Here is a 12,654-nt window from a genome sequence, read left to right as displayed (position 1 = left end):
CTAGAGGCTCAGGCACAGGAGGTAGTGTGAGGACTGAATAGTAGTCAGATTCTGCATACATTCTGAAGGCCGAGAGAATCTGTTGTCAAGTTAGATGTAAAATATAAAAGAAAGATAGGAGGGGCTGGCCTGGTCGCACAGTGGTTAAGTGCGTACGTTCTGATTCAGTGGCCCTAAGTTTGCTGGTTCGGATCCTGGCTACGGACATGGCACTGCTCATCAAGCCATGCTGTGGTAGGCGTCCCACATATTAACTGGAGGAAGAAGGGCACGGATGTTAGCTCAGGGCCAGTCTTCCTCAGCAAAAAGAGGAGGATTGGCGGCAGGTGTTAGCTCAGGGCTAATCTTCCTCAAAAAAAAAAAACCAGGAAATAAGATGGCCTGAGCAACTGGAAAAAGGAGCTGCCATTAAATGAAATGAGGAAAACTGCAGGAAAAGCATGTTTGTTAAGCAAGATGAAAAGCCAAGTTTTAGACATGTCAAGTTTGAGATGTCTATTAGATATTCAAGTGAAGATGCCAACCTGGCATTTAAATACTTGAGTTCAGGCCTTTTAGAGTTCAGACGAGAGGTCTCAGACTAGAGATAAAATGTTATGTAGAAGTTGCAGCATATAGATGATATTTAAAGGCATAGGAATGGATGAAATCAGCAAGAGAATAAGTAGAAAAGAGATCCAAAAATGGATTCCTGGGTACTTCAATATGAAAAGGTCAGGGAGACATGGAAAAATCAGTAAAAAAAGAAATTCTGAGATGTGGTCAGTGAATTAGAAGAAAAACAAGGGGTATGCTATTCTGAAGGTCAAGTGAAGAGGAGTTTCAACAGGGAGAGAAAGATCTACTCTGTAAAAATGCTCCCGACAAGCCCATTAGGATTAGGATTGAAAAACGTCCATTTAACAATGTGGAGGTCACATACGGCTTTGACAATAGTCTGACGTAAAAAATGAGTAAATATTATGAACTCCTACAAATCAATAAGAAAAAGACAACCAACCAAACAGAATAAAAGAAAAAGTATATAATAGGGAATTCACAGATAAGAAAAGATGCTCTATTTCAGTACTGATGAAGGAAAAGCAAATGAAAACAGAGAAAGACAAACTTTAAAATAAATAACATTTATCTCATATATAGGAGCAGCAAAAATTAAAATCTGACCATACAAGTAATGGGGAAGATATAAGGATATAAGAACTCACAAATACTACTGGAGGGATTATAAATTATTATCACCACACTGGAGAACAATTTGGCAATAATAGTAAGGTAAAGCTGATAATGTAGGAATCTTCCAACCCAGTAATTCCACATCTAGGAAGATATCCTAGGAAAATTCTCCCACATGTGCTAAAATACACATATATAAGAATGTTCAATGTAGCACTACATGCAATAGTGAGAAACTGGAAACAATTTAAAAAACCATCAACAGAAAAGTGAAAAAATAATCTGTGAAATAATCATAAATTGTAATACCACAAAGTAGTTAAAATGAATGAATTATGCTATATATCAACAACAAATCTCAAAAACTTAAGGTTAATGCAAAAAGTTGCAGATGACAATACACCATGACACATTCACATAAATTTTAAAAAACTGTCTAGAAAAATATGTAAAGTTTATCAATATTATAAAGTGAAAGTTAAAGAAAAAACAAAGTATGGCATAATGATGACTGATAAATGTGGGTGGTGAACTTATTACACTTAAAAATTATATTCTACACTGAAATACTGAATTATATATATCTTTGAAATACTTAACGATTATTATTTTTTAAAAATAACCAAAATGTGATCCACCTGTAAAACTGCCTGGGTACCAGCTCGTGTGTTTTGTTCTATGGCTTCTTCAGAGGCATTATGAAGAACATCTTTGTAGGTGCCATTTTTTGCCCAAGCAGAATTTCGAACGTGATCAGCAATACTAGTCTCATTTTCCTGAAGCAAAATCAAGTTGTTAATATATCATTAATTAAGAATGTTATGACAAGTCAGTAAGCTGGAGAAGTAAACTGGAAATTATTGGGTCCCACTGCTAAGCATCCTCTCAAAATAGAAGATGTCTTATTTGATTACAAAAAAAGTGAAAAAGAATGTTCACTGTAAAAAAGGTTCTCGTTGATAAAAATATAAAGAAAGTAAAAAATCATCCATAAGGACCAGCCAGTGATTATATCACTTCAGATATAGAGACATTTTTCTATGTATATAATGTATAAACCTCCCCTCTGTACACTTACACACTCAATAATGGGATTATGTTATTTACAGCTTTGTAAGAGATGAATCCTGTTCTAAAGTAAATACCAGAATCCAAATAACTTAAATAACACAACAGAAAATAGCTTCTATTTATCCTACTTACGAGTAGTAAAAATTCTGTTATCTGAAGACAGAAGAATATTGATACTTCAAAGCACTGAGACTCAGCTTTCTGCTCGAGTTTTAGCGGTCAAACGTCCTGCAGACTATGGACTTCCCTCAGGTGAAAAGCCACACAAACAGGAACTTCACTCAGTGTTGCTCCTTTTAAGTTTCTCTCTAGTTTCTTTCTGCTTCTGGTCACTCACTAGTATCTTCGAACAGTTTTTGTTTTTCGTATTTTGTCTAGAGCTTATGATTGTAACATGCAGGAGGTTTAATTTAAAACTAACTACGCTGGGGCGGGCCCCAGGGCCAAGTGCACTGCGCCCAGGGTTTTGCCCGTTCGGATCCTGGGCGTGGACGTGGCACCACTCGTCAAGCCATGCTGAGGCGGCATCCCACATGCCACAACTAGAGGGACCCACAACTAGGAATATACAACTATGTACCAGGGAGCTTTGGGAAGGAAAAAAATTTTTAAAACTCTTTAAAAACATAAAAATAAAAATAACTACTCTGCCATTACCAGAAGCAGTACTGGAACTCAGCTCCACCTGAGCAGCCAACACAATACACTATGGTCTAGTCTACACCTTTCTCTTTCTCCATTCTCCCACCATCAGCTATCTTCTAAATAGTTCTTCCTGAACGACCCACAAGCACCTCAAATTCAAGATACTTAAAAGTAAGTTTATTAACCATGTCCTCCCCATGCTACCAACTCCTCTGGCCACCTTGGCTACCACCACCAAACTTGCACTTTTTTTCTTCCTATTCTTGTGTGAATGGCAACTACCCTGTTGCAAAAGAAAGAAACTTGGGACACCTCACCATTCCTCATTTCTCTCAGCCCAATTAATCATCAAGGCACATTGATTTTACCGCCGAAGGAGCTCATATATCTGTCTTCTCCCTTCTATTCCCATCGTAACTTCCCCCGTCCTCTATCAGGTACTTATCATCTCCTTTCTGAACTTTGCTTATACTTCCGAACTAGTCTCCTTGCTCCAGACTGGCCTCCAATCTATCTTCCACTCTAGGTTTGAATGATCCTTCTGAAATAAGTAACTATCCCTACCATCCTTCTCTTCATAATCCCTCAAAGGTTTTCCAGTGTCTAGGTAATCAAAGTCCACGAAAACGGCATACGAGTTACTGAACAGAGTCTAGTTCTCGCATATCTCATATTGCCTACCGCTCTCTCCCACCTGCTCTTAGCTACAGTCAAATAAAAATATTTTCAAGGCCTCTCACATCTTTGCACAAGCTTTTCACACTGTGTGGCTCCTTTCCCATGTGTTACCTGCCCTTCATATTATATTACCTCCTCCGGGAAGCCTTCTCTAAGCAAAGTTAAGTACTCCCTTTCACACTCTAAGATCACAGCAATATTACTGTTTTATAATACTTACTTTGCATGTTTTTCTTCTTGCTAAATCATAAGTTATGTGAAGGTAGAAACGATGACTGACATGTTTCTACTCCAATACTAGTTCTCAGTGTGGGCATTACCATGTTTTACAGAGCTCTCTGAAATCTGGGGGAGTGTTTTGTTGTCCCAAGAATTGAGAATACTACTGAGATTTAATGGGTGAGCTGGGAATCCTAAACACACCACAAGGTGCAAGACAGTCCTGCACACACAAAAACTGTCTTGTATTCCACGTCTTTCAAATGTTTCACAAATACTATGTGAATACAAAACCCATTTATAAAATTATCTGAATCTATAACTCCATTTTATAATTAACATCAAACTTTAAATGATTTTTATACATACTGAATTTATCAGAAATATAATCAATGATTGATTATATCTTTTATTTTTGATTCATGCCATTAGCAAGAGTTGTTGGCATTTTGAAAAATCACATCTCTAATGGCAACACTGGTTGCGGTATTTGAGTAACCAACAGAACACACCTTCACAACACTCCCACATCACCCTTCCTTCCTGCCTTCCTCTCTCCTTCCCACTGTTCGTTTTTTAAATTATGTATGTAGATAGATTACATTATCTATCATTTTTATTAAAGGTGAGTAAATTTCACAGGTTACACTCAGTACGGAGCTATAAATTCATGTCAAAAAATTGGAGGAAAACAAATTATTTAGATCCATAGGTTTATTTTCTAGCTTTATGCAAAAACTGGATATTTTTATTGGTGCATACAAATATAACTGAGAATACTATTTCATAATTTACATGGTTAATTTTATTTGCTTCAATTATATTTCTTAGCTACATTTTTCCCCTTCTTAGAAGTAGGGGAGGATATTCTACATATATATACATCACATATATACATCTATAAATATTGATGCATTGAATCTCTGTAGAATGCGGCCTATTTGTTCACAAGTTAACATCCAGATAAACTCCACTGATGAGGTTAAATTAACCACTAGGGTGAATAAACACTACCAAATTGCTCCCATCTAGATTTAGTAAGATAGATGTCAATATTAGACTCCAGCATTTTGGTGAGAACCTGACCTATGACAAAGGTTAAACAACCAAAACAAAAGAATTAAGGAATAAATAGAACCAGGAACCCAAATTCCACTTCTACTCTCTTTTCTCTCATCTTTTTCCCTCTGTGAGTAAACTCCAGTCTTTCTTATCACAGACCAGCTTCTTAGCAGGTCAAGACATGTTTTATTCTGCAATCAACTTAGTGCAAAAATTTCCAAGAACGAGCTCAGAATATTCTGGTTTGTGCTGGGTACCCAACTCCTAGAATAAGACAGGCCGGGGGGAACTGTAGTTTGGTAATCACTCTGAGAAGTATGATACTGCAACATCCATTTTGATCTAGTACCACAGTGTAAAATATTCCACCTTTTATAACAGCACCTAATTTTGATCTAGACAATGACTTCAAGAATTACTACACAACCTCAATATTAATTATTTAAAGTTGTGATATCTAAGGGCTTTGGGATAGAGTACTGAGGTAACATATTATCTAAATTGCAAAATATACTGAAAGGTGTCTTCACATTCCCATTTAGTAAGTATATATGTGTTAACATGATATTACACTTTGGTGAAAATCTTATCTATTAAACCTATTCTAAGATACATAAATCTTAACATTTTACCTCTTCTCTCTTTTCTCCTTCTTCCATTGAAATATCACGGTCTGTGACACTGTCAATGCAAGGTAAGTCTGAAGAAGAGATGACAATTTCTTCAGGCTCTTGCATGAACAAAGGTTTTTCCTCTTGCTGGATCCATTCCTGATATACTTTTACCACTTTTCTCATAGCGGCTGCTTCACAAATTGGTAATAAAAATGCCTAGTGAAAAAAGAGAATAGAGATAATGATACTTACTTTGACACAAACCACTAATACATACATTGCTATTACGTTACAAAATGTGAGATATAAATGATGCTTAAAGAGTTAAAATCAATCTACTTATTGTCAGAAAAAGCCTTTTGTCTCCAAATAACTTGTAAATACACTGAGATAGAAATGCTTTTGGTAGATGGACACTGATTTCAAGTACAAGGAGCAAAGACTTGTTTGAATTGTACTCTCTCAAAACGAAAATATTTCCTGTTTTGTGAAATAACTGTACTCCTACAAAGGTCAATGTAAATACAACTTTTCATAATAAATCACATTTTTCTAACTTATTGCTTTTTAGATTACTATTAAAATAAATTTTGATAGAAAGATTTTAATTAAAAAATAAAATCTAACTCCAAGAAGTAATAAAAATCACATGTAACAAGGCAATTTAGCTTTTCTAAGCATATTAAAAAAAAAAGTTACAGTTTTGTTTTGTTTTGTTTTGTTTAAAGATTGGCACTTGAGCTAACAACTGTTGCCAATCTTTTTTTTTAATGCTTTTTCTCCCCAAGTCCCCCCAGTACATAGTTGCATATTTCAGTTGTGGGTCCTTCTAGTTGTGGCACATGGGACGCCGCCTCAACATGGCCTGATGAGTGGTGCCATGTCCACGCCCAGGATCTGAACCAGCGAAACCCTGGGCCGCCGAAGTGGAGCGTGCAAACTTAACCACTTGACCACAAGGCCGGCCCCAAGTTACAGCTTTTTAATTTTGTTTTACATATAATAAAATTATAGAAGTTAAATAAGGCAAAATACTTAGAAAATTAAAAGGAGTATCTTACGGTTATTCTTTCCTTTAGGTACTTTTTGGGTTGCCTTAACTTTTAAAAAAGTAAATGCTTTCCTCACCACAAAAATACTACATTTTCATAGCAAAAAGATTTTTTTATACAATTCAGACATGCAAATATAAAACAGTAAAAATATCTCAGTAAACAGTAAAATTCACAGTAAAAGAAAAAGAATCTCACTACCCAAAGTCCTTTCCTTATGCATGTTTGTGTTTATGCATCAACATTTTCACTCTACTTTTTATTTGCAAATAGAAAGGGAATTAAATTGCTTTTAATTTTTCTTTTTAGAAAAACTATTATTTTCAACTCTAAAAATCACAAGACTTCTACCTAAAACCTGCCACTTCCTACTCTAGAGTTATCAGTAGATGTATTTAATAATAATCATGGCATCAAATGACTTTATTTTATCTGAATGAAACTAGCCAAGAAAATCAGCTTCCCAAGATAATGATGAAAAGTCAATGCATAATATCAACAGGGTATTTAATATGCTGTTTGGTAATCCTTTTATTTATTTGCTATTATTGATTCCCTAGCAAACTACATTACTTGCTACTTTCTCCATCTAACAAACCCATTCTCAAATTCTCACTCTCATATTCCAGCAGTTTAATGATCAATGGTCTGATTTTGATCATCACTGCCTGCTCTGAGGCTATTTCATAATTGTAGCAACAGGTGAGCCTTCCTTACAAAGGTTCAAAAAAAAAGCTCAAACAATTTCAAAGAAGTTCTAGTCTTAGATACTGAGAAATTAATTTATTTTTTAAAATATTAGTATGGCGGAGCCAGCCTCGTGGCCGAGAAGTTCACGCGCTCTGCTTCGGAGGCCCAGAGTTTCGCCGGTTCGGGTCCTGGGCACTGACATGGCACTGCTCAACAAGCCACAGTGAGGCGGCGTCCCACATGCCACAACCAGAAGGACCCACAGCTAAAAATATACAACTATCGGGGCTGGCTCCATGGCCGAGTGGTTAAGTTCACGCGCTCTGCTGCGGTGGCCCAGGGTTCAGATCCTGGGCACGGACATGGCACCGCTCGTCAGGCCACGTTGAGGCAGCGTCCCATATCCCACAACTAGAAGGACCTGCAACTAAGATATACAACTATGTAGGGGGGGGGGGGGTTGGAGAGATAAAGCAGAAAAAAAAAAAAGACTGGCAACAGTTGTTAGCCCAGGTGCCAATCTTTAAAAATATATATATATATATATATACAACTATCTACAAGGGGACTTTAGGGGGAAAAAGGAAAAAAATGAAAATAAAAATCTTAAAAAGTTAGTATGGGAACTCTGTATTTTCTATTCAATTTTGTTGTGAACCTAAAACTGCTCTAAAAAATAAAGTTTATTAATTAAAAAAATATTAGTAATCTCCAGAGCTAAGATATTTGTTATTGCATAAACTGTCATACTATATCCCAAGTGGCTTGATGAATTTATTAAAGACCTAAGTGTATATAAGCTTTGTCCTAACAGGTCCAAAATCTGATTTTCAACACACTAAATATGGATCTTGAGGAAAGACTGATATTAGCCACGGCTAAAACACTGATGTGTAAAAACCAGAGAACCAATTTATACATTTACAATGAGACTTAACTGCCATAGAAACCAGAACATTTAAATCCACATATGGCACATTATCCCTCTATGATAGCACCAATCAGACATCAATTATTAATTAATAATAAGGATAACTGTCATCATAGGCAGGAATATCTGAATCTACATGCTCAACAAATTTTCTCTCTGTAGACAGAACTGCATGAGGTCATCTCCAGTTTTACGATTCTATGACTGTGAAACTACATCACAACCAAAAAGACTACACGGAAAGGAATCAAAACAGCAGGAGAGAGAAAAGTCAAATAATTAATGGTATCAGCTTAAGATAACCTGGTACAGTTTTCTAGTAACTGGCTTCACCGATGGGATCTGATTTACTGTAGCTAAGGCTCTCTTCTTCCACGAATAAACACTAACAAAACATTTTGGTCTCTGATGTTCTTTTAATACGCTTTCATTAGTGCCTCTCCTGAGGGTGTACAGGTGCATCTGACTGTCTTTGGGCGGGTGGGTTAGACTGGTCATGGAAGGTTTCTCTGGTGTAGTCACATTTAAGCTGTGACCTAAAGGCTGAGTAGCCAGGTGAAAAGGGAAGGTGGAATGGGTACAGAGGAAAGAGAGGAAGGTTGCAGAACAAAAGATCAGATAGGAAAACCAGTAAGTTTGGAGGCTACGAGGATGGAATTATTTGAAAAATGACAGGTAAAGACATTTCTACTAAACTTGTTTACCTATAGAAGGACTTGTACTCTAGCTGGAATTGCTAAGGGCAAAATCATTATATATCCATACACCTGATAATTAATGGAATATTTTTGTTTATACTACATTATGGAACATATGAACTTTCAAAGTAAGGAAAGAAACTATTTCACAGATTGAGAATTTGGCAAATTTATCCTCAGTATTAAGAAAATAAAAATAGCTTTCCTACTGCAATCTTAGATTGATTCCTTTTCAAAATATGGATGGTTTATTGGAGTCATCATCCTAAAATGTATTTTTCCTTAGTTCTGCCTTAAAAGTCACTTTTAAAAGATAATGGTTACAATAAAAACAATTATCTCAGAAGACTTCATTTCACAGCAATATCATAAAAATGTATCCTGGAATCTTCCTGCATAGAATGCCTAAAAACTGTCACATAAAAAATACAATGTACCGTTTAAAATGAATGGCTCAGCTTGTATGGATATTCTGAGCCTAGAACAAAATGGGAGTACAAATCCAGAGAGGCAAGTGAGCAATGAAGCTGCTGGCTGCCGCCTTGGACAGCCTAGAGAGCTCTTGCCACCTGTACAGAAGGACAGACAGATCAGGTCCTACAGGTAAAGCTGAAACCAATGAAGGCTACCACCTCAAGACAAAGGTGAGCTGGGAAGGGAAGAAAAAAAGCTTCTCCACTGTTCACTGACTCCAGAGAAGAGTCAGTGAGCAGACGTGTCTACTGACGTGGGGCAGAAGAGTACAAGGGAAGAAGAGTCTTCCCGGCAAATTCACCTTCTCAGGCTGCCATCACATAACTCTGAGTGCAGCAAAATGGGAAGAATCATAAGCTGAGAATTTTAATTCAAAGGTTTCAAAGTAATTCCCATAGAATTCCAAAGAAATGTAAGCCCATAATGTGAAAACCCAAAACAAACAAGCATGAGTAAGTAAACAGAAACAAGGACAAAACTGCAAAAACTTAAGTTACTTGAATTGTTGAAATAAGGACAATAAAATAAGCATTTTTAATGTTTTGATTAAGAAGAAAGTGAAAATATGATTAAAGAATAAACTACTGAAAAACATGACTAGGCAGATATGAAAAAACCACCAAATGCAACTTTCAAAAATTAAAATATGAAGAGCATGATTAAAAATTCAATGAGGGGAATTCTTGGTTTCCAACAGTATGGTGAACTAGGTAATCTGAGAAACCTTCCAATTGAAAAGACAAAAATGATGGATTTTTTAAAACTTTAAATTTTTTAAATGCATTGATGAGCCAAAAAGTAGGAAAAAAATATTCGCAAGTAAAAACCTACATGAAATCCAAACTCAGAGATGTTTTAGAGGGAGCAGGAAAGCTGATTTTCACTTTCAGTGGAACCACTTACTTTGGTTTTCAGGGATCTACTGGGGCGACGCAGGGAGAACAACAGGAAACCTCTAAACAAAGCTGAGGTTCCAAAGGACTATATGTTGTCAGAGTGAGCCTGAATTAGAAATAAACCCATTCCATTAAAAGTCTGCAAGGAAAGTTGCCCATATCTAGACACAGAGTAGATAACAATACAACAAAAATCTCCCCAGAGACATTTGTTGCTAGCCTTAACACAGGTTTATACTGTGCATTCATATTATTTGGCTGGCCTGAACCTCAAATCAAGAATTCAGTTTAATGTAAAATGGGTAATGTCTCTGCATCTAGAAGAAGCAAATGTAACTCTTCTCTGGAAGAATCAATGTTTAGCAAACCAAATGAGGAAATAAAGTCACAAGAAGCAAAAGCTCAGAATCAAAATTCCTAATTTCTGAAATCACAAAAGATTGCAAGAAACACAAGAGAATACAGCACCAAGAGAAAGAACATACAGAAACAAAATATGGCAGAATCAGACCTATAAAGACCTCAAGATAAAAATTATGTTTACATTAATATATAAAATATAAGTAAAGAACCAGACACAATAAAATTATCAAGCAGACTGGCCAACTTCCAGAAACAGTTGTAATAAAAAAAAAATATCCAGAATGTAGTACAGAGAGACAAAGAGGTGGAAAATATGAATGAGGTTAACAGTAAGTGAGAAGGTCTAATACACACATCCTGTCAGAGTTCTACAAAGGCAAGAAAAAATGGAACAGAGGCAATATTTAAAGAGATAATGACTGAAAATTTTTCAGAACTGTCAAAATATATTAATCCATAAATACAGTATGCCCAAAATATCCCCTGAAGAATAAAGAAAAGGAAATCTAGACCTCGGACACACCATAGTAAAGTGCAAAATGCCAAATATTAAAAAAAGATATTAAAAAGAGCCAGAGAAAAGATAGTTGACCTATAAAGCAGTAGGAGTTCAACTGCTAGTAGACATCTCAATAGCAACAACGTAACACAGAAAAGACTGGGAAAGTATCTGAGCATCTGAAACGTGCTGAGTGAAAATCACTGTCAACCTAGAATTCCATGTCCAATGAAAAACATCTTTCAAGAATGTGGGCAGGGGCCAGCCGGGTGGCACAGCGGTTAAGTGCACACGTTCCACTCTGGCAGCCCAGGGTTGGCTGGTTCGGATCCCGGGTGCGGATATGGCACCACTTGTCAAGCCATGCTGTGGTAGGCATCCCACATATAAAGTAGAGGAAGATGGGCACGGATGTTAGCTCAGGGCCAGTCTTCCTCAGCAAAAAGAGGATTGGCATCAGATGTTAGCTCAGGGCTAATCGTCCTCAAAAAAAAAAAGAATGTGGGCAAAATAAAGACATTTTCAGACAGGAAAAACTTAAAGTGTTTGATACCAACAGACATCGACTAAAGTAAATTGTAAATGATGAACTTCAAGCAGAGGAACGTGATTCTAAATAGATGATGTGAAAGGGAAGAAATCATAATCAAAGAAAGTGATAAATATTTAACGAAATGTAAATCCATACTGAATGCACAGAACAATAATACTGGAGTCAAAACACAAACATGCAAAACAGAGCTGAATTATTTGATAATTTAACAATATATAAGTTGGGGGAGAAATTAATCCAAACATAACAAATTAAATAAATCCAAATATAACAGTAATTATAATAAATATAAATATTCCAGTTAAAAGACAAAAATTTTTAAAAATCCAACTATATTTACAAGAGACACATAGAATCTAATGATGTGAAAGAGTTGAAAAGAAAAAGGTTCAAAAAATACATAAGGCTAATTCTAATAAAAAGAAAATGGTATAAATGTAGTAATAGTATATGAAACAGACTTTAAGCAAAAATAATTTCTATAGACGACAGGGGCCATAAATAAAAGGTTTAAATCACCAAGAAGATATAAAATTATAAACTTGTATGTACGTAATTTCACAGTTTCAAAATGTACAAAGAAAAATTTCTAGAACTATAAAGAAAAAAAGAGACAAATCACCATCAGACTTTAAGATTTTAACACAGCCCTCTCTATAACTATGAGGTCAAGCTGACCAAAAATCTTAAGTAAGGATATAGAAAAGTTGACCTACACAATCATAAGCTTGATCTAACAGACTTTCACGATCGCTGAACTCAACAGAAAAGGGTACATTCTTTTCAAGCACACAGGACATTTACGAGAACTGACTATATACTAAACTGTGTTTGAATAAATTTTAAATAATTAGTACAGACTGTATTCTCTGACCACAAGAATCACATTAGAAATTTGTAAGAAAAAAATAGAAAAATCTAGTATGTTTGGAAGATACACATTGCTAAATAACTCATAGGTCAAAGAAGGTATTAATGTGAAAATTAGAAAATATTTAGAAGTAAATAACTCGTGTGATATATCAAAATTTGTAGA

General features: G+C 35.7%; 1 protein-coding gene across 7 annotated transcripts in view; it reads right to left on the bottom strand.

The window, feature by feature from the left end:
- Window positions 1-12,654, bottom strand: part of RALGAPA1 (Ral GTPase activating protein catalytic subunit alpha 1) — a 226,824-nt gene that overhangs the window by 160,474 nt on the left and 53,696 nt on the right. For all 7 annotated transcript variants that reach the window (XM_046650085.1, XM_046650124.1, XM_046650133.1 and 4 more), the window contains exons 11-12: window positions 5,481-5,678; window positions 1,812-1,949 (exon numbers count right to left, since the gene is read on the bottom strand). In XM_046650085.1, the coding sequence (XP_046506041.1) occupies window positions 1,812-1,949; window positions 5,481-5,678 (336 nt within the window). The remainder of the gene's footprint in view (window positions 1-1,811; window positions 1,950-5,480; window positions 5,679-12,654) is intronic.

The sequence above is a fragment of the Equus quagga genome, chromosome 2 (genome assembly GCF_021613505.1).
Source record: "Equus quagga isolate Etosha38 chromosome 2, UCLA_HA_Equagga_1.0, whole genome shotgun sequence".
NCBI lineage: Eukaryota > Metazoa > Chordata > Mammalia > Perissodactyla > Equidae > Equus > Equus quagga.
The sequence above is the reverse complement of the archived record's forward strand: the minus strand, read 5'-3'. Positions and strand labels throughout refer to the sequence as shown.